The sequence below is a fragment of the Perca fluviatilis genome, chromosome 17, assembly GCF_010015445.1.
Source record: "Perca fluviatilis chromosome 17, GENO_Pfluv_1.0, whole genome shotgun sequence".
NCBI lineage: Eukaryota > Metazoa > Chordata > Actinopteri > Perciformes > Percidae > Perca > Perca fluviatilis.
The window spans coordinates 30,137,299-30,157,989 of record NC_053128.1 but is presented as its reverse complement, the minus strand read 5'-3'; the positions used below and the strand labels follow the sequence as shown (position 1 = coordinate 30,157,989).

The following is a 20,691-nucleotide window of genomic DNA, read 5'->3' as shown; positions in this document are numbered from 1 at the left end:
AACAAGAACACACACACACACACAGATTTGTGGCACTATCTTTGTGGGGACACGTCATTGACATAATGCATTCCCTAGCCCCTTACCATAACCTTAACCATCACAACTAAATACCTAACCTTAACCCTTACCCTCACCCTAACCATAAACTAATTCTATCCCTAATTCTAAAACCAAGTCTTAACCCTCGAACAGCCCTTTAAACTTGTGGGGTCCAGCATTTTGGCCCCACAAAGCTGTTGGGACCCCACAAGTATACTGGACTCCTGGGTTTTGGACCCCACGAATATAGTTAAACAAGCACACACACACACACACACACACACACACACACACCAAACTGCATGCAATTTGTCTCCTAATTCCCCAGAGGGCTTGTGACTGTATTGCACAACCGAGAAGCCTTAACATATGACAAGCAAAGATATCTGAACTGTAATACTCTCGGCTCCCAGATGAGAGATGAGGCTGCTTACCTTGGCAAACATTCGCGAAGCATTAGAGAGCGGGAAAAAAAAATATAGATTTAGGGAGGAGAGATTAAAAACAAGCTGAGGGAGAGCGGGAGCCTGTGATGTTTTGATGACTGGGGGGGGGGATTTCCATTTAATCATGTCCGCCACAAGGTCAGTAAGAGTAAAAGGATGGGAAGATTTAAGAGAGGAGAGGTCAGAAAGAAGATGTTCAAATGTGAGTTTAGCTCCAGCTGAGATGAGTTTACCTTGCTCCACGATGCCAGCGGTGGTTCCAGCCACAGCGCTGACGGACGCCGGCGCTGTGGTCTGCCGGCCCACTGAAACACAGAGAGAGGGAGGCAGAGGGACATAGTGAGTGGAGGGGAATTTCCAAAAAAACACCATGTTGTGATAAGATGAGACAAAGTAGAAACATCAGGCAATTCCTAGGTCACAGGTTCAGGGAACGAGAATATTCGGCAAGACTCTAATAACCAAACGTGTGTGTGTGTGTGTGTGTGTGTGTGTGTGTGTGTGTGTGTGTGTGTGTGTGTGTGTGTGTGTGTGTGTGTGTGTGTGTTCTTGTTTAATTATATTCGTGGGTCCAAAAACCGGGAGTCCAGTATACTTGTGGGGCCAAAATGCTGCATCCCACAAGTTTAAAGGGCTGTTTGAGGGTTAAGACTTGGTTATAGGATTAGGGATAGAATTAGGTTATGGTTAGGGTCAGGGTAAGGGTTAAGGTTAGGCATTAAGGTGTGATGGTTAAGGTTAGGGTAAGGGTTAAGGTTAGACATTTAGTTGTGATGGTTAAGGTTAGGGTAAGGGTTAAGGTTAGACATTTAGTTGTGATGGTTAAGGTTAGGGTAAGGGTTAAGGTTAGACATTTAGTTGTGATGGTTAAGGTTAGGGTAAGGGTTAAGGTTAGGCATTTAGTTGTGATGGTTAAGGTTAGGGTAAGGGTTAAGGTTAGACATTTAGTTGTGATGGTTAAGGTGAGGGTAAGGGTTAAGGTTAGGCATTTAGTTGTGATGGTTAAGGTTAGGGTAAGGGGCTAGGGAATGAATTATGTCAATGACGGGTCCCCACAAAGATAGGGCCACAAACCTGTGTGTGTGTGTGTGTGTGTGTGTGTGTGTGTGTGTGTGTGTGTGTGTGTGTGTGTGTGTGTCTATCTACAGATTAAGGGAGTCTAGGCAGCTGCACGATAAGGAAATGTTTTGTTTCAGGACTCTCTCCTGTTGGAGGCCGGTAAGGGGCCTCAGACACACTTTGGCATACATCCCAGAGAGAGTTAGACTCAAGGTGGTTTTAGGTGTAAGCATGTGTGTTTACACCGCCCACAATATCTCGGTTTATATTAAAGCTGCTGTAGGTAGGATTGTGAAGATCCAGGACTTCTCAGTCCCTCCCCCCTTTCGGCTAAAGCCCAAAACGGTCTCCGAGGCCCCTCCCCCCACAAGGGAGAATGAATATATGTGCATTAGCAGTGATTGACACACAGTTAGACACCCACCCTGGCCCTGATTGGTGCATCTGAACAGGGAGCGGTGGATTTTTGCAAATCGCACTACAGGCTGTAGGTGGAGCCAGAGGAGCTGGATTGTTTTTAAATGACCTGCTTCATGTAGTTCTACTGGAACATAGGGTCAGTTTCAGCTAATATGACAGAAAGTTTTATAAGTCTTACCTACTGCACCTTTAAATGATCAGCTAAACTTAACACCTCCAGCATGAGTTTAAAATACACTTATAGGAAGACAGGAACTTTAGAGTTGGGACAGCACTACACGATAGCACATTGTGGTTAAACTGTACTGTTTGCCTGATTCTCCTGGATCTAGACTTCCTTAAATGCTCCTGTTTAAGTCATCAATGATGAGGCGATATTCTATATTTTTTAATTGACCACTGCGTGAAAAAAACTATGTTTTTGCCTGTAGTGTCTCGCCATCACAGTCTGATGATTACATTTTCATGCTTGCTTGTGTAGCTACTATAAATAACATCCAGGTCATGCAATCGGATTCCAGAGGAGCAGTTTACATCCTGGAATTACACACGGTGGGTTTTGAAGACTGATGCTAAAAGCCAAGATGTATTCCTCTCAAGTGGCAGTAAACTCAACACAACATGTCAGCCTTCTTATACCAAAGCCAAGATCTGCTTACGTGGGACATCAAATAATATGATGAGTTGCTTACAGAGAAATGTTTTATTACTTCTGTACTTCCTGATTGATCAGATGCCACCGAACAAAGACGCTCACCAGCATCAAACTGATTCAGGAATCTGACAAACAAAGTTATACCGTGTGAGATTATGGCACAAAATCCAAGCAAATATCTCTGCTGCGTTTCCTACTTCCTCTAACACTGCCGCCCATAAAACCTGCTGTGTGTGTGTGTGTGTGTGTGTGTGTGCGTGTGTGTGTGTGTGTGTGTATGCGTGTGTGTATGTGTGAAGAGATGGCAGAAGACAGATGGCATGTCATCCTGTCCTCCTCCTCCCCGCTGCGTTCCTTCGACTCTTTTCGACGAGCTGCACTCACCAGAGAAGTTCCTGGAGACGAGCATGGTGGTCAAAATGGCACCCTGAGGAGGAAGAGGACAAGACCAGGGTGAGAAAGAGCGTCTTGAAGACATGCACCCCTCTACGTTAATATGATGGCTATTTAACACGTTGGTTACGTGTGTGAATAGGCACCCTGGTCACGTTTAGAAGTCCCGACAGCACTCTCACAGGTCTGATCTAAAACATCTCTGTATCACTTTCAACAAAAAGCCTGAACTGAGTGCCGTCAGATGAACATAAAGGCTGCAGCAGCATGAGGTAAAACATGCAGGGACAAAGATAAATGTGTGTTGTATTATCTCAATCTTCATCTCGTACGCACAAATAACTCAAAATCAATGTAATAAACCATGAAACATTGTGAAATAGACCATTTTTTAATTCTTGAGGAGCTTTAAAAAATGTATTTCCCCCTGTGGTGTGCGTGCAAAAAAAACTTTGCACAACCACAAACAATTATGACAGGTTTTCATCCAGATCTTGTGCAAAATTTTAACCGACACTGTCCCGAGTTCATGTGTGAAAACGGCTTAGTGACCCCCCCGGTTTATTCAGTTCTGTATTCATTCCAACAACATGGACGAATAAATGAATATGCAGCAAGATGCTTTACAGAAAGTGAAAGTGTGTTTGGTTTTCCTGGCCTTATTTTCTTCTACAAGTCTTAAAACAGGACTGTTGTCTGTATCAGTTTTGTATATTCTCTGATTTTTTCTTTATTGACTGATGATTTGCGCACACTGACTCCACCCTCAATAAAAAATGCTTAAACGAGAACGTGAGCTAATGGAAATGAATCGAAGCCCCAACTTAACGTCCAGTCATTTTAATGCCAGTGCAGTGTCTAGTTTTAGGAAACAGGCTCTCTCTAATAATGTTAAATGATTAAATTGATATGTAAATGTATCAGTGGAGCGTCACTCGCGCCCACAACGGTCATTAAGGCTTCAAAATAAGTAAAAAAATCCATCAGCGATGCAGCTTGAGAGGCAGAAAACACTGCTCTTCCTCGCTGTGATAACGTTTAGAAATCACTGCTGTTCGCTCTCTCCCTCAATTCAAATAAGCTTTACTGGAATGACTGTTTTTCATTACTGCCGAGGCTAAATTACATTTTACACAAGAGAACAATCACAACATGACAAAATCTCTCTCTCTCTCTCTTTGGGCGCATGAGGTGCCAAATATCCCACAAGCATTGGGGCTCTTTAGTAAATGTCTGAATAAAACATTAATGTAAAAGTAGACGCTGTAGGTTTCAGACTGCACAAAATAAGGTTGTAAGACTTATTCTGAACCTAGCCATGAGATCTCATCTTGACACTTCTCATTTTGAGACTATTGGGTGGTTAAAAGTAGAAGATTGAGTCTCTCAGATTCGCCTGTGCATGGTTCATAGGACGGTGCGTGGGACTATCCGCAAATATTTACTCAATTATTTTAACAGAGTGAGAGCTGTTCACAGCTACTCCACCAGGGGCAGCTCTACTGATTTTGTACCTCCTAGAGCAGTGTTTTTCAACCTTTTTTGAGCCACAGCATATTTTGTACATTAAAAAAATCCTGCGGCACACCACCAACCAAAACTGTTACAAAATGACAAATTGTAGCCTAATAAGATCAGAATCTGTATTTTTCCTTTTTAAAAATGTATCAATCGCTGTTGCCGGCTTCCATCGATGATCTCGGCCCTAATCCTGTCACTGCCACCTTGTGGCAGTAATTCTATTGTCTTAAATCAACAAGGTCATCATTGCGCTATACTGCCACCTACTGACACAGAATAGTATTTCATTTCTCTGCCAGTCATCATATCGCAGGCACAGATGCGCAACAATGGCAAATTATTTGCAGTAACTCAATAAAAAAATGTGTTGGACCAATTAAGTAAAATCGGCACACAGGACGATCTCTCATGGCACACTAGTGTGCTCAGTGGGTTGAAGTGCACAGTGGTTGAAAATCAGTGGTTGAAAATCACTGTCCTAGAGTTAAGAGTAATTTAGGTAAGGAGTCCTTTTTGTATGTATAGCAACAAGCCTGTGGAACAGGTTGCCAGGAAATCTAAAGATGGTCAGAAGTTTAGGAGGTTTTAAGCAGGCACTGAAAAAATGGCTCAGATGTCAATCTTAGTAGTTTTTTTTTATTACTATATTGTCTTGATGGCTCTATTTAATACATGTACGGAGGAGCTGATTGATGCTTGATCTGCTGCCACTTGCTCTGCTCTGAACTGGGCTCAAGAGATCAAAGAAGCCAGCAATGTTACATACTCCATATCCGAAAGGGGCTTTAACCCTCATATTGTCTATTGTCTATTTATTGTCTATAAATGATCACCCAATTCTGTGTTACATCTTTATGGCCAACTTCTTAACTTATTACCACTAGTTTTACACTTCTTTATGGAATTGATGGTGAATAAATCTACATTTACATGAAATCACACCTAATTTTTGAGTAAAAATAATTAGGAATGATCTCAACTAATAGTTAAGGTCAGAGAAACATATGTTTATGGATGATCACAGATTTTCTCCCAGGTAGACAATAAAAGTAGTGATCATCAATTAGCGTATGGAACCATCCACGTTATTTTAAGGAAATTTGGTTGAAAAGAAAGCCGTGTTTCTGACGTAGAAACTTTGAAAACAGGTCAAATTTGACCCGAGGACAACAGGAGGGTTAAATGGATGAGAAGGGAGGGAATGTGGCGCGAATGGCGCACGGATTCATGTTCATTTGGTCCGAGTAAAGATGCAGATGCTGTGGAGGAGGCAAAAATGTGTTTCTTTTTTGAGAGATCGAGCATGTTCACACCTTGAGTTTCCTCCTGGCGTTAAACTTCTTCAGGCACTCGACGGTCTCCTGTCTGTGCATCATAGAGGCCACTGTTGAGCGTTGCTGTGGAGGGACAGAAAGAGAGAGAGAGAGAGAGAGAGAGAGAGAGAGAGAGAGAGAGAGAGATGCTGAAAATAAAACGTTAGAACAGCAGCTCTGACAGTGACATGTTCATGTGGGCAGGAGCTGTCGGAAGACACTGTTGATTCTGCGGCTCTTTAGGTGACGACATTTCTGGCAAAAATCCTCCAGGCTGAACACATTCAAATCGGCTTTATGGTGTCCTGACAACCATCACTCTCATATATAATCATGGTGTTTATTAATACAGTATGTGATAGGACATCTGAAGCCGGCACAGGCAGTATGCCGCTCTGCAGAGCGGTGTAGAAGCATTCAGACAATTTACAACAATGTAATATAAAATGACTCCATGACAATTAGGGCGGCTCGATTATGGAAGAAACCATAAACAGAATTATTTGGGTCAACGTTGAAATCATGACTATTTAAAACTATAGCGCGCAGTTTCTGTCGCAGCCATGAGGAATTCTAAGTAATGACAACAACACTGTACAGTTGCAATAATAGTCACAACAAAGAAAATGGATCAGTGATTAGAAATAGTAGTCGGTGATTAACAGTGAGAAACAGCAATAAATAGACATAAATAGGGAACGTAAAGTAATTCCGCACATTGTAATCAAAACAATACACATACCATTGTGTACTACTACAGGTTATGTTTATTAAATGAAGCCCTACTTTTGCCTGCTGTGTTCAGGACTCTTTTTGTTGGTATGGATTTTATGGTATTAAATCCTCCAAGCTCACCACTGCCTGCTGTCTCTGCATTTGGGTCCGACATTCTCCGAATCCCTTAACACAGAATTCCTATGCGAATGTTATACTATTATATACAGTGGCAGAAGAAGTACTCAAGATCTTTTACTCAAATAAAAGTAGCAATACACCACAGAGTAGAAATACTCTGTGACAAGTAAATGCCCTTTAAAACATTTGCCTTTTTCTCTTTTCTTCTCGCTCGTATAAGCAACAATCTCTTTCAGATAACCTGCTCTACTCTAACGGCACATATCAGAGTATCCTGCTTGCTCTCGTAAAGCCGGTGATCCTGATTATTTTTGTCGATGACGAGCTTATCCCCGAGATACGTACTGTAGGATGCTCTTTTGCCCTCCTGGGGAACAAATCGTTCAAGATAAGCTGACCCAGAATCACGTGCGCATATCAGAGCTTGCATGTTTGGAAACAGATGCTGCTGATTATTTTGGCAGCTTTAGACAGATGTTCCCAAACGGGCTGTTGTTTTTTTAGAGGATTTACAAATTGCATTTTATATTAATTTGTGTCTGCAGTGACAGGGTGTTGGATGTGTAAATGCTACCGTTTCAGCTGTTATTTCGATTTTCTTCTTTTCCTTCAATAAAAACGATTTGAATAGAGATAAAAACAGTATAAGTTATAGGGGCGTTGAAATTAATCACTGCATCGATGCATCGTGACCTGGATGATTCTGCATCGATGCAGTGACAGACCATAATCGATTATTGCCTACTAGGGCTGCTCCCTCTTAGCCGATTAATCGACTAATCGGTGGTTTTGGTCTTAGTCAACTTAGATTTCTTTACTCCATTAGTCATGTTTGATGCTTTTTTCATGCTGAATGACTTATTTCCAAGAAACGTACGAGCACATCTCTGGTAAACACAAGAATTAAAGTGGTGCTTTTGCATGACTCTTTGCGGAGAAACTCAGATTTACAGATCTGTCGATTAAATCAACTAATCGATTAGTCGATACAATTGAATGAGTGTTAGTCGACTAAGAATTTCTTCAATCGAGCACAGCCCTAGTTGCCTACCGATGTTGCTTGTTGATTTTCCGTTTGCTGCCTTTTTAGCCTTTTGTCTGCTGTGTTCAGACTCTGCTACATTCAGGAAGTGTTTTTTTTTAAAAGCAGATGCAATATAACTGGGAGTTCAAATATATCTGACTGCTTGAATTTGTCGATGAAAACCATGTGTAGCAATAATAATTATAAATTTGAGGAGGTGGCGCATTGTGACGCATCGGGATGATCGTAATCAAACTGAATCGTGAGACCGGTGAAGATTCACACCCCTAACAAGTTACACACCAAATGTATTATTTACTTTCGAAAATAGTTTCAGAATGAAGTGATTCAAACTTCCATTGAGTGGATGTCCCCACAGTGTTGCATGATGGGAGAATACAGTTAGAACCAGTCAGTGACCCTCGATCATTATTGCTTTTTTGTGTCTCAATTTATATTGAATTGATTGTTTTAAATTGGCATTAATGATATCGTCTCGTATCGATCGCTGGCCCCTGAATTGAATCAAAGTTGTATCGGGACTTTGTGAAATCAACGAGCATCACATTGTTGTCCAAAGAATGGATGTAATATTAAATTGTGATAAAACTGGAGATGTACATCCCTACTGGAAACACAAACATGTTTTTAACTCTCTTTTCCTTTTTTTCATACTTATCCAGACCTGAAAAAGACTCAAATCCAATTTAATACTTTTCCATACTGCGTAGGGACCATAGAAATAAAATGGATGGAAAGGCCACTGAACTGTTAGCTGTGGTCATTTGATTAGTACGCAACAAAATGGCTTTTATTGTTAGTTGTGATGGTGAAAACGTGCGTCAGTGGGGCTGTAAACTGTGTCGCACCTCGCTGGGAGGAGAGCGGCCCGACCATGGGTGTATTATGGGCCCGTCACAGCTCAAGGGAGACGTTGTCCGACTTGTTATATGGTTAAACGTTAGCTTGCTAACTCCCCCGGATCACAATGGTCACAGAAAACAAGCCGAACAAAACTGTCTATCACCTGGCGACAGCAATGTGCTTTGTGTGGATGAAGCATTAAAGGTGCTGTAGGTAGGATTGGGAAGATCCAGGACTTAGCCACAAAGTTTGAACATGGACAACTTCTCAGTGATTGACACGCAGTTAGACACCCTCCCTGGCCCTGATTGGTGCATCTGAACAGGGAGCTGTGGATTTTTGAAAATCTCACTACAGGCTGTAGGTGGAGCCAGAGGAGCTGGATTTTTTTTTTAATGACCTGCTTCATGTAGTTCTACTAGAACATAGGGTCAGTTTCAGCAGATATGACACAAAATTAGTTTTATAAGTCTTACCTACTGCACCTTTAAGTTAATTTGACTCATTTAGTGGCTGTCTCTCTGCCTCCTAACGTTGCTACTCCAGTGTCCGTTACTGCGAAACCCCACCTCCACAAATTTCCGGAAGTCTGTTTATACCAAAGTTTATGTGTCGCCATGTCAAAAATGGCTGCTGCTCTGACTATTCTGCTAGGTGGATTTGAACCGAAATGGCCTTTCTATCCATTTCATTTCTATGGTAGGGACCCTGATGTACTTACGCAGACCCATGGGTGCTTCAGAGCCTCCTGGGCAGTGATTCTCTTGGCTGGGTTGATAGTCAGCATCTGGTTGATCAGATTTTTAGCCTCCGGAGTCACCGTGTCCCACTCTGGGGAGGGAAACTAAAGTGTGCACACACACACACACACACACACACATGCATGCATGCCCACATAAATATTACACACATGAGCGGCAAAAATGTCTGATTCAGAGTAGGAGAAACAGAGAGGAGTGATAATAAAAACAGAGGCGGGCTCACGTCGTACGCTCCAGCTTTGATCTGCTGGTAGAGTTTGTGCTGGTCCTCGTCCCAGAACGGAGGGTATCCAACCAGAAGAATGTAGAGGATCACACCTACACACCAGAACACACAACCTTTGTCTGAGTGACGAGAAGAAGAGCGAGTAGGCGGCTGACAGAAATACACAGATATACAAAGAGCTCACCGCACGCCCAGATGTCGACAGGTTTGCCGTACGCCTCCTTCCTCAGCACCTCTGGGGACAAGTAGCCGGGAGTCCCTGCAAAGCCTGCACACACAAACACACACAAACACACAAACACACACAAACACACATCAGGGCACAGTTTCCTTTAAACAAGCGCGTTTTGTTTTTACAGTTTACGGTTGATACATGCATTACATGGAACGAGCTTCCAGAAGAAGCTGTGTCTTCCCCTTCGGTTAACTCTTTCCAGAATAGGTTGGGTACATTTTGTCTGTCAAAAGATGTCACGTACAACGATAAAGCTGGCTCGTACATAAGTTATCTAACTGATTTATAAAATGTAAGTTTCAAAGTGTTTTATTGTCATATGTACAGTAAGAAACATGTTTCCAATGAAATTCTTCCTTTTGTTTCCACAGAATGCCAAACAATGTATACTACTACAATATATACTACAGATTAATTTAAAAAGGCAGCATGTGGAAAAATAAAGCAATAATAGTAATAAACAGTGCAAATGTAAACAGTGCAACTTATGCAGGTGCAAACTGGAAAAACCAGTCAAGTACAGTTATGAGGTAGACCATGAGTATAAACTCTTATCTGCTGTTTATGTTTTAATCATGAAATTAATTTGATTTATGAAATCAATGTGCTTCAAAATTTGTTTGTATCAGTTTTGTTTACCAGAACATTTTCAGCAAACAATTTGAATAAAAAAATGACCCAAAACAACACAGAAGCCAGTTGATGTTTTATTAGAGTGAGAAAGTCTGCGTTTGTTTCCTGTTTCAAACCGGACACTTCTTCTTATTATTTTTTGGGCATTTTTAGGCCTTCATTTCCACAGGACAGATGAAGACGTGAAAGGGGAGAGAGAGGGGGAATGACCTGCAGCAAAGGGCCGCAGGTCGGAGTCGAACACGCGGCTGCTGTGTCGAGATGTAAACCTCTTTTTATGTGCGCCCACTCTACCAAGTGAGCTAACCCGGCCACCAACTTCTTCTTTTAAAAAAAACTAAAAACATGACCACGATAACAGAAAAGACAAAAGCAAATTAACAATTCGAGACCAATGCGTGAGACAATAACAATTATGAAAATGTAATACCATTGTATAGATTAAAAAGCTACAATAACAGTAATGACAACAACAATAAACAATAAAACAATAAACATTGTGTGAAATAAAAACTAGATTAAAGAACTAGATCAAATAGATTAAAAAGAATAAAACAACAATAAAAAAGGAAATTAAAAAGCTGTAATAAAAAATGAATTAAATACTTATAATAAAGGGTGGATAAAACAGATTTAAAAAAAACAGAAATAAAGTCGATAGGAGGAAAAGAATACAGTAGTATCTGTCCGAGGCATTTGACATGTGATGAATGGCTGGTAGAATGTAGCACGTAGATGTAGATGCAGGTTGTGGCAGCCGTACATTGTGAGAGTTTTGATGCAGGCTGTCTTTGGTTGTCAAAGCTCTAGATAAGTGGACTTAGTGGACTTTACACGGTGTAAAGCAGGGGTCACCAACCTTTTCTAAACTGAGAGCTACTTCCTGGGTATTGAGTCATACGAAGGGCTACCAGTTTGATACACTCTTCTGAAATAACAAATGTGCTCAGTTTGCCTTTAGTTATAAATGATTATTAATGATTAATGATACTCATCTATGTGAAGACACTAATCATGTTAATGATTTCTCACAATAATTATCAACAATGACTTAACAAGGTGGGAAACAGATAATATCAATATTCAATTTTCATTTTTAGAACAGGCCTGAGGGCTACTCATGTGGTCCTTGGGGGCTACCTGGTGCCCTCGGGCACCGTGTTGGTGACCCCTGGTGTAAAGGATCACTGTTGAAGGCAACTTCATTTAAAGGACAAATCCGGCGCAAAATGAACTTTGGATTTAATAACACATGTGTACCGAGTCCACCGTTCTCTGGGATATGTTTTCATGCTAATCGAATGTGACCAGTTTTAGCGCAAACTGCTAATTAGCTTATAACGCTAGTCGTCGGGGCATGGCTAAAGTAAAAAGAAATCTGTATTTCTACACCACTAACAAGGCTCAAAATATCACCACACTTCCACGGTAGCATAATGAGGGTCCCTACATGTAAACCGAAGCATTGAGAACTTTGTAAGTGTACAGACAGTTTATTAAAAAGATAGATTAGAAGGAATGTACTGTTCGCGTATACATGCGGGCGCAATCTTGGGAAAACAGTCACGACCAGTCGAACCACGAACTAGTTACTGGTTGCACGGCGTTCGTGATTCGACTGGTCGAGACTGGTTTCCCAAAGATGGCGCCTGCCTGTATAGTGAACGGTACAGTCTTTATAAAAACTGGTCACATTCGATTAGCATGAAAACATATCCCAGAGAACGGTCGACTGGGTACACATGTGTCCTTTAGCGCAGAAAGAGAGACATATAAGAGACGGAGGGACTGAGGAACCAGTCAGCTGTTCCACAAACTCCCAGGCAGTTCAGGGCTTGTGTTTGGGATTTCAAACTTTCCTTGTGGCAGCCATAGAGGCAGCGATGTTTCCTGTTTCCTGTGCGGGACTCTCCGACATGATTGGCCACCGCAGCGCGACGTCGGGTTGCGTTTCTTCAAAAGTTGAATCAGTCTCAACTTTATCGCAGTATCGAAGGAAAACAAAACAAAAGTGACGAATATTCCAAACCCAAAATTGACAATTGAATACGCACCCAACGAACGAATATCCAAACAGTCAAATGTTGGAACCCAGCCCTACTAAATGTGTAAATCAATGTGACACCATAATCAGTGACAGCACAAAATAATGATGAATCATGTCCGAAATTCAAGACAATTACAAAACTGCATGTCAATTAATATAAAAAAATCTGAATGTAATGCTCACTATAAAGTAAACTTTAATATTAATTATAGGGAATAGTGACTGTAGGATGTTACTTTTCTGTGGGGCAATGAATACGGAGCGATTTCAGACAGAGTCTTAGATCATTATGAAATTGAAAATTAATGCAAAATGAGAGTTTTTAGCTGCAGCCTCTTTATAATCGATCTCCATACTGGCTCTGGGTCAAATAGAAAGTGGTTTTGTGCACTTGATTCAATCTGGCTGAAGCTGGGCTAGCCTCCAAATCCATTAACCATTATCCTGGTTAGCTTTTCTGAATAGAAGAATATACACAATAGAATAAAACAAAAGAAAAGCTTCAGAAACTGTTAACAAAAAGATCAAAAATAGGGTCCTGTCAGTCACATGAGATGAGTCTAATATTGGAGGAAGAGGAGGCAGGAATCCCTTCTTGTTCTTAAGACTCGAGGGCACGCTGACAAGAAGGATAAAATGACAGTATGGATGAACGGTCCTGCGGAAGCCTACACTTCTCTTTGCAGGCTTCAGCGTGACAGCTCTGCTGCACATCAGAGCTGTCAAGCAACAGAGCCCTTCATCATCAAGAGGAGGAAGAGGAGGAGGATGGAAACAGAGGGGTGGATGTTGTTGCAGATTTCCTTTTAAAAAGAAAAAACTGGACTTCCTGAGCTTTTCTTATGCTACCATCTGTGGGTAGCACCAGACTGGTCTCACCGAATTCCGTGAAATGATCACGAACTGTTAACAGCGCATTACGTGGTGGTGGCCACACGGAATGAGAGAACATTTCGTGTGGCCACCACGGGAAACAATACCAATGTTAAGTCATTGAGAAGAATGACGTAGCATTAAGAGCCACTACGGTAGTGAGTAGTATGAAAGCCCGAAAACCTGCGTAGAACTGTCCCGTTCTTCTTTACCTAAACCCAACTGTCCCGTTGTTGTCTCTGTAAGCAGCCAGGCGATGCATTCTGGTAGCGTAAGGGCGCTTTTTCGAGAAACGGAGCGTGCATAAATTCTGCACCAAGGCTGAATTTCGGGAAAGAGACTTCAGATACAGTATTAGGGGACCACTAAGGTCTATATAAAAGAGACTTCAGATACATTATTAGGGGACCACTAAGGCCTATATAAAAGAGACTTCAGATACAGTATTAGGGGACCACTAAGGTCTATATAAAAGAGACTTCAGATACAGTATTAGGGGACCGCTAAGGTCTATATAAAAGAGACTTCAGATACAGTATTAGGGGACCACTAAGGTCTATATAAAAGAGACTTCAGATACAGTATTAGGGGACCACTAAGGCCTATATAAAGGAGACTTCAGATACAGTATTAGGGGACAAACTAAGGTCTATATAAAAGAGACTTCAGATACAGTATTAGGGGACCACTAAGGTCTATATAAAAGAGACTTCAGATACAGTATTAGGGGACCACTAAGGTCTATATAAAAGAGACTTCAGATACAGTATTAGGGGACCACTAAGGTCTATATAAAAACATCCAAAGAGCACCATGTCATGGGACCTTTAATAATAATTTTAAAAAAATAACGCCTATGTGGACTCGTAACGTAAGACTTCCTGAATAAATAAAACTTAACTAAATAACTAAGTCCTTGTGAGCACATTGCAGGTGTGTTTGTGTTGTGTGTGTGTGTGTGTTGTGTGTAACGTACCAAACCAAGCCTGCTGCTCTCCTTGAACCTCGATGGCGAGTCCAAAGTCAGCCAGCTTCACCGCTGCGTTCTTACACTTGCTGGCCAGCAGCAGGTTCTCCGGCTGCATGTACGACACAAACACCAAACTCGCGTCAAGATAACTCTTTAACACATCATCTCATAACACCTTCAAAATCTGTGACGGCATAAACATTCTCGGTAAAGCAGCAAGCTAAAGCTACCCATCTTTTTATCATGTTGGAAGAAGTTGTTATTTAGGGAGGAGTGTTTTTTTGAAACTTCTGTAAATTGATTAAAAATGTGTTCGCTCTGGTTCTTGGCAATAAAACACTGCACATTAATACAAGTTACATTGTTTATTCAGTGTGAAATGAATGCCAAAGAAACTTCAAACATTCTACTATGAAATACTATCAATAAATATTTGTAATTCCTCCTCCCACACAGGAGCAAGCACACTCAGACTGAAAGAGAGACAAAACTCTCTCAGTGATTTCTCTTTGTAGTCATTTTTCATCTCATTGTGGTGGTTTGCATTTGTTTGCGCTCATTTTGCATCATTTTGTGTCTCTTTATGGTCACTTTGCATGTGTTTGTGGCTGTTTTATGTCTCTTTGTAGTCACTTTGCATTTTTTTAAGGCCATTTTTCATCATTTTACTTCTCTTTGCAGTCATTTTGCATCTCCTATTAGGGCTGCACAATATATCGTTTTTTATCGTCATCGCGATATCAACTGGCGCAATATACATACGTGAAGGCTGCGACATATCGCGAAAGAAACTCTGAGATTTTTTGAGTTGAAAGAAAATACTGCACTTCAAAATGTAACTGTCATTCTTTCTTTAGTGTCCCCTTTTATATTCAATTCAATGTTCAATTTGTTTAATAAAAGAAAGTTGGAAATGATTTCCTTTAGTTTGTTTTAAATTCAACAAGCAAGTTGTTGTATTTTAGCAGAATACTGAAAGCAGCAGAAATGCAGAATTGGTTAAACTTTAATATCCGTTTATTGCAAATATTGTTATATATATATATATATATATATATATACATATATATATATTCAACAACGTTATCGCATATCCCATATTTTCCTCATATCGTGCAGCCCTATCTCCTAGAGGATGTTTTGTCCCTATGTGGTTGTTTTGCTTGTCTTTGTAGTCACTTCATACGGAGGTTCTGGTCCAGGGGCCCTGGGCCCGTACCCGGTAGGCCCATTCAGTAATCCATCCATCATACTAATAAGCCAACTACCTATGACCTGCTGACTCTGGTAGGGGGGTGGGAGCTTTGAAGGGGGCCCTGTCTGTGCAACTGGCCCTGTAGCTCCATTTCGGAGCAAAAGTTACCTTTCCTTACTTCTGGTTTTCATATGAGTTTAATTAAAAGGAAAACAGAAAAGAAAGTGTGACAGACCACTGGGATGCAACCAGTTAAATAAACCCAGATCAGAAGATAGCTGATGCAGCACACACACACACACACACACACACACACACACACACACACACACACACACACACACACACACACACACACACACACACACTTGAGGAAGACCAGCTTGTCTTTTTGCAACAGTCATGTCTTTCCTGCTCCGACGCTGATATAACAGCAATCTGGCAAACGTCACACACACAGGGAACACAGCTCTTTGTTTAATAGCCAGTTTATACTGATGGTGATACATTTGTGCCATCAACTAATCAATAACTAATCATTCCACCACAGAAACAGCTGGATGTTGTGCTCAAGCTGCAGGACAGTCATCATGTCACCCTCTGCTGGCTGATTTAGAAACTCAATTAGAGGACGCTTGACTCATGAAGAGGAGGAGGAATCTACTTAATGTAATAAAATCATGTAATTATTTGTACATTTAACTGCAGGAAGAAGAGACTCTGGATTTTAAGGAATAGTTTAAAACACTTAGTTTCTTGTCGAGTGTCGGAAAAGACGTTAGACACAATTTTCATTTTCAAATCTAACTTCATATTTATATTTATTAAGATTTTAAGTAATTACTATTTAATGAGCAGTACTATATCATGCCTATAACGTGGAGCAATTCAATGACATGAGTAACACCAGGCTGAAAAGCAGGGTTTTCGCTGCCCTTTCTGGTTTAAAAAAGTTTCTGTTGCACCTGTAACCAGGGGCGTCGGACTGGGGGGAGAAATGGGTACCCAGGGCCCTCATGTGAGGAGGGCCCAAAAAGATGCTAGAATAAATAGCTGTGGATGCAGGGAGGGGCCCATAGAAAATGCCTTTCTACAGGGCCCAGAATTTTGTGCTACGCCCTAGCCTGTAACCACACCCAACAGTGACATCACGGCGCACCAACACACCCTAGAGTACGCTTCTACATCACTGCAGCAAGGTGACAGCTTAAAGGACAATTCCGGCGCAAAATGAACCTAGGGGTTAATAACTTATGTGTACTGAGTCGAACGTTCTCTGGGATATATTTTCATGCTAATCGAATGCGTCTCTAGCTTTTAAAAAGCTACTGTGGTTAGCTGCTAACGCAGGCAGAGGGTAAATCGCTATTTTCTATCACTAATAAGGCTCAAAATACTTCCAACCGTAGCATAATGAGGGCCCCAAATGCAAGCATTGAGAACTTTGTAAGTGTACAGACAGTTTATTAAAAAGACAGGTTATAAAGACAGTAGCGTTTGTGTTTACATGCGGGCGCCATCTTGGGAAAACAGTCATGAGCAGTCAAACCATGAACTCTGTGTTTGAGCTATGTTACTGGTTACTGGTTGCACGGCGTTCGTGGTTCGACTGGTCATGACTGTTGTCTAAGATGGCGGCCGCATGTAAACATTAACACTGCAGTCTCTATCTCTTTGTCTTTACCGTGGAAGTGTGGTGCTATTTTCAGCCTTGTTAGTGATAGAAAATAGTGATTTACCCTCTGCCCCGAAAGCTAGCGTCCGCAGCTAACCACCGGATTTGCGGTAGCTTGTTAAAAGCTAGAGACGCATTAAATTAGCATGAAAACATATCCCAGAGAACGGTCAACTCAGTACACACATGTTATCAACCCCTAGGTTCATTTTACGCTGGAATTGTCCTTTAACCAGTGAAGGTCAGCAAAAACAAGGTTTTCAGCTGATGATAAAGGGATAGTTCGGGTTTTTAGAAGTGGGGTTGTATAAGGGCTTTCTGACAGCAAGGTAAAGCACTGAAAATGTTCTAAATATAGCGTCCACTTAAACTGCCTGCTTCTCCAAACTGTTGTCGTGCCGACCGTCATCTACTGTAGCTAACACACCGACTACGGAGAAGTAGCTCCTACAAACAAATTTCCAAACATCTGAACTATCCCTTTAAGTTGTTCTTTCACTTAAGGTTAAAATAAAAACATCATCTTAATGACATAAATACAGTACCTATACTTAAATGCATGCACACACAGTTTAATGACACACAAGAAGGCACAAACTCACGCATGTATTGATAGATCAGGTGCACAGACATGCGCAGACATGCTTAGTTCAAATACTGCACTTACCGGCCTTCAGAATATGGTACAACAGTCAGACGCAGACAGATACAACTTCAAATCCCTCCCAACACACACAGACCGACACAGACAGACACATACAGTGACACACACACACATACACACACAGACACACACACACAGACAGACACACACACCCCTGCAGGTGACTCACCTTGAGGTCTCTGTGTACCACCCCCATCTGATGGCAGTGGAGCACGGCCTCCAGGATCTGCTGGATGCAATGACTGCACGCAAACAGCAGGGGGGGAGCAGGTTAGTCTGAGCACATTCATTCCCCCAACTGTCACATCCATGCAGAGGCAGCAACATCTCACACACAAAATCACAATCACACACGTACGTTTATTCTCGCTGCGCCCTCACGCTGCAAAAAAAAAAAGTGTAAAGAGTGAACCTGTCTGTGAACTAACGCAGAGAGAAGGTGTGCAGTTTGCTATTTTCTGTTTTCAAGAGAGGGCCAAGCATTAGTCAGTCAGTGTGGGAGTGAGCTGCAGCTTCACGTGGGAGACGCTGTCTAACCTGCACATTCTCCTGTGTAATTTATTCTTTGACGAAACATTTTAGCAGGTTTCCAAGCATCTGAAGTAGCTCTGCTGTTACTCTTCTGAACTCTACTCCCTCTCACCGTCATTCTTACTCTCTCACTCTCTCACTCCCAGAGCTTTCGTTCTCCGTCTGCCGGGGCCACAGGAAATCTAAATTCTTGTTCAGACCGTCTAAGATAGTGCAACAAGAGTCCAAAAAGCAAAACCTGAAGACAGGCAGACAGGCATAAAGAGTCAGACTGCAGGCACAGGCATTTTAATTCACAGGCAGAAATTAAAAAAACAAGCTTGTACCCTTGTACCAGAGGGTGCAGGGCAATGCAACACAATAAGACACACGCACACACACACCTTGAGGTCCCTGTGCACTATGTCATGTTGGTGGGTGTAAGACACACAGTCTAGAATCTGATGGATACAGTGACTGTGGAGACAAAACAACAGGTAGATAAAGGAGGGAACATAGAAAGCAAAAGAAAGCATAAAAGACAGTAATACAGAGGGGGAAACATCTGACAGGAGGAGGGAACAGAAGATTATATGGCCAGTTCACCAAAACGACTTATCTCTCATAGCTTGCTATGCAGATCGTTTGGTTTTTCCAGGTGTTGAGATATTTGCCTCTGAGATTTTCCGCCGCCAAACCAATACAACCTTAGCATGTTAACTTATTCTAATTAGCACTAAACACCAAGTGCAGCTGAGGCTGATGAAAATGTCCTTAGTTTGATGATTGTAATTTTGGTTGAATAAGAATGTTGACCTGATGATGGTGCTAGATGAAAAGTCAGGGGAACACTAAAGTTATTATAATTCATCCTGAGGGGAACATTAAAGTCTGAACCAAATTGCATGGCAATCCCTCCAACAGCTGTTAATACATTTCACTTGTGACCGAAAACATCAGTCATGCGTGTAGCATTAGAATAAAAGTAAGGGAATTACCAAAGTCAGTAGGATTCAGCCTCTAGGGCAGCGGTGTCAAACTCATTTTCCCAGAGGGCCACAGTGGAAAAAGAGAATCACACCAAGGGCCAGACATGAAGAGTTTATTGACGTGCTTTTGGTACTGCATGTCATTTTTGTAGCTTTTTTCCTCATTTTGGCTTTCTCAGAAATTTGTCACCTTTTTGTAAATTTGTTGCTTTTTCTGACATTTTTGTTGACATGAAGCCCTACAAAAGTTATCAAAAGAGTTCCTTAGCCATCGTAGAATTTAGCAAATCAAGCAAAACAATGATCAATTTTTTTAACAACAACCAGTTTCTCAGCCTGAATATGAAAACTCTCTGCTTCTCCTGGGGGAATTTCTGAGTCTCAGAGTCGGCAAATCTGCCAAATTCTGCTTTGAATGTCAGGTAATTACAGTTTTAAAAACACTTTCCTGTTGTTTTTGTTTTGGCGCACAACTAGGCGAGCCAAAATTATTGCGAACCCAAATTAAAGTATACGGGCCGGATCTAAATCTGCAAGGGGCCGGATTTGGCCCGTGGGCCTTGAGTTTGACACATGTGCTCTAGGGGAACATAAATGTTTTCACAAATTTTCATGAAAATCCATTTAATAGATATTGAGATATGTCAGTCTGGACTGAAGCGGCAGATCCAGCGACTGACTCACACTTATTCCTCGAGCTATGGTGCTAGCATAGCATAACAACTCTGGATAATCCACATCACCTCACTGCCAACTAATTTAAACTGAATCAATAGTCTCTGCGGATTACCCAGAATAATGGGGACACTAATGTGGAACGAAACACTGCTGTCTTTGCTTAAAAATTGTTGTCATTACTCGACATTGTGAGCCCCACAAACTCAACTCCACTCTCCTCCATTGTTTTGGGAATGGAAACAGATATCTGACAGACACATATCTCCAAACCTGGATGCATTAAACTAAAACTCTTTGCATGGCTTGATACCTCTCGTGGTTTTAAGTGAGTTTTAAGTTTTGTCATTTTGGGTGAATCTACCCTTTAACAGGGTAGAGAAAGGAGGAAAAGGGATCGAGTAATTCTGAGTGCAGACGGAGTACAGAGAGGAAACTGTCAGTGAGATACCGTTGGACAGTAATCAAGACATGCTAATCACACACCCACACAAAAACACATTGAGTGACACACACACACACACACACACACTTAACCCAAAGAAACAAGGAAGGCAGATGAGAGGAGAGAAAAGAAAAGAAAATAATACGGAAAAGTAAAAAAAAAAAAATACAGAGGAAAAAGACATGGATACTTAAGACATTG

General features: G+C 41.4%; 1 protein-coding gene across 10 annotated transcripts in view; it reads right to left on the bottom strand.

The window, feature by feature from the left end:
- The window catches only part of LOC120545415 (calcium/calmodulin-dependent protein kinase type II subunit beta), a 57,341-nt gene that overhangs the window by 19,708 nt on the left and 16,942 nt on the right, over nucleotides 1-20,691 (bottom strand). For 8 of the 10 annotated variants that reach the window (XM_039779711.1, XM_039779714.1, XM_039779716.1 and 5 more), the window contains exons 6-13: nucleotides 18,041-18,113; nucleotides 14,344-14,446; nucleotides 9,764-9,847; nucleotides 9,577-9,671; nucleotides 9,314-9,436; nucleotides 5,850-5,933; nucleotides 3,007-3,049; nucleotides 722-793 (exon numbers count right to left, since the gene is read on the bottom strand). In XM_039779711.1, coding sequence (XP_039635645.1) covers nucleotides 722-793; nucleotides 3,007-3,049; nucleotides 5,850-5,933; nucleotides 9,314-9,436; nucleotides 9,577-9,671; nucleotides 9,764-9,847; nucleotides 14,344-14,446; nucleotides 18,041-18,113 — 677 coding nt within the window. Of the gene's footprint in view, nucleotides 1-721; nucleotides 794-3,006; nucleotides 3,050-5,849; nucleotides 5,934-9,313; nucleotides 9,437-9,576; nucleotides 9,672-9,763; nucleotides 9,848-14,343; nucleotides 14,447-18,040; nucleotides 18,114-18,785; nucleotides 18,859-20,691 lie in introns of all 10 variants that reach the window. The other 2 variants (XM_039779712.1, XM_039779717.1) reach the window with 1 other exon arrangement.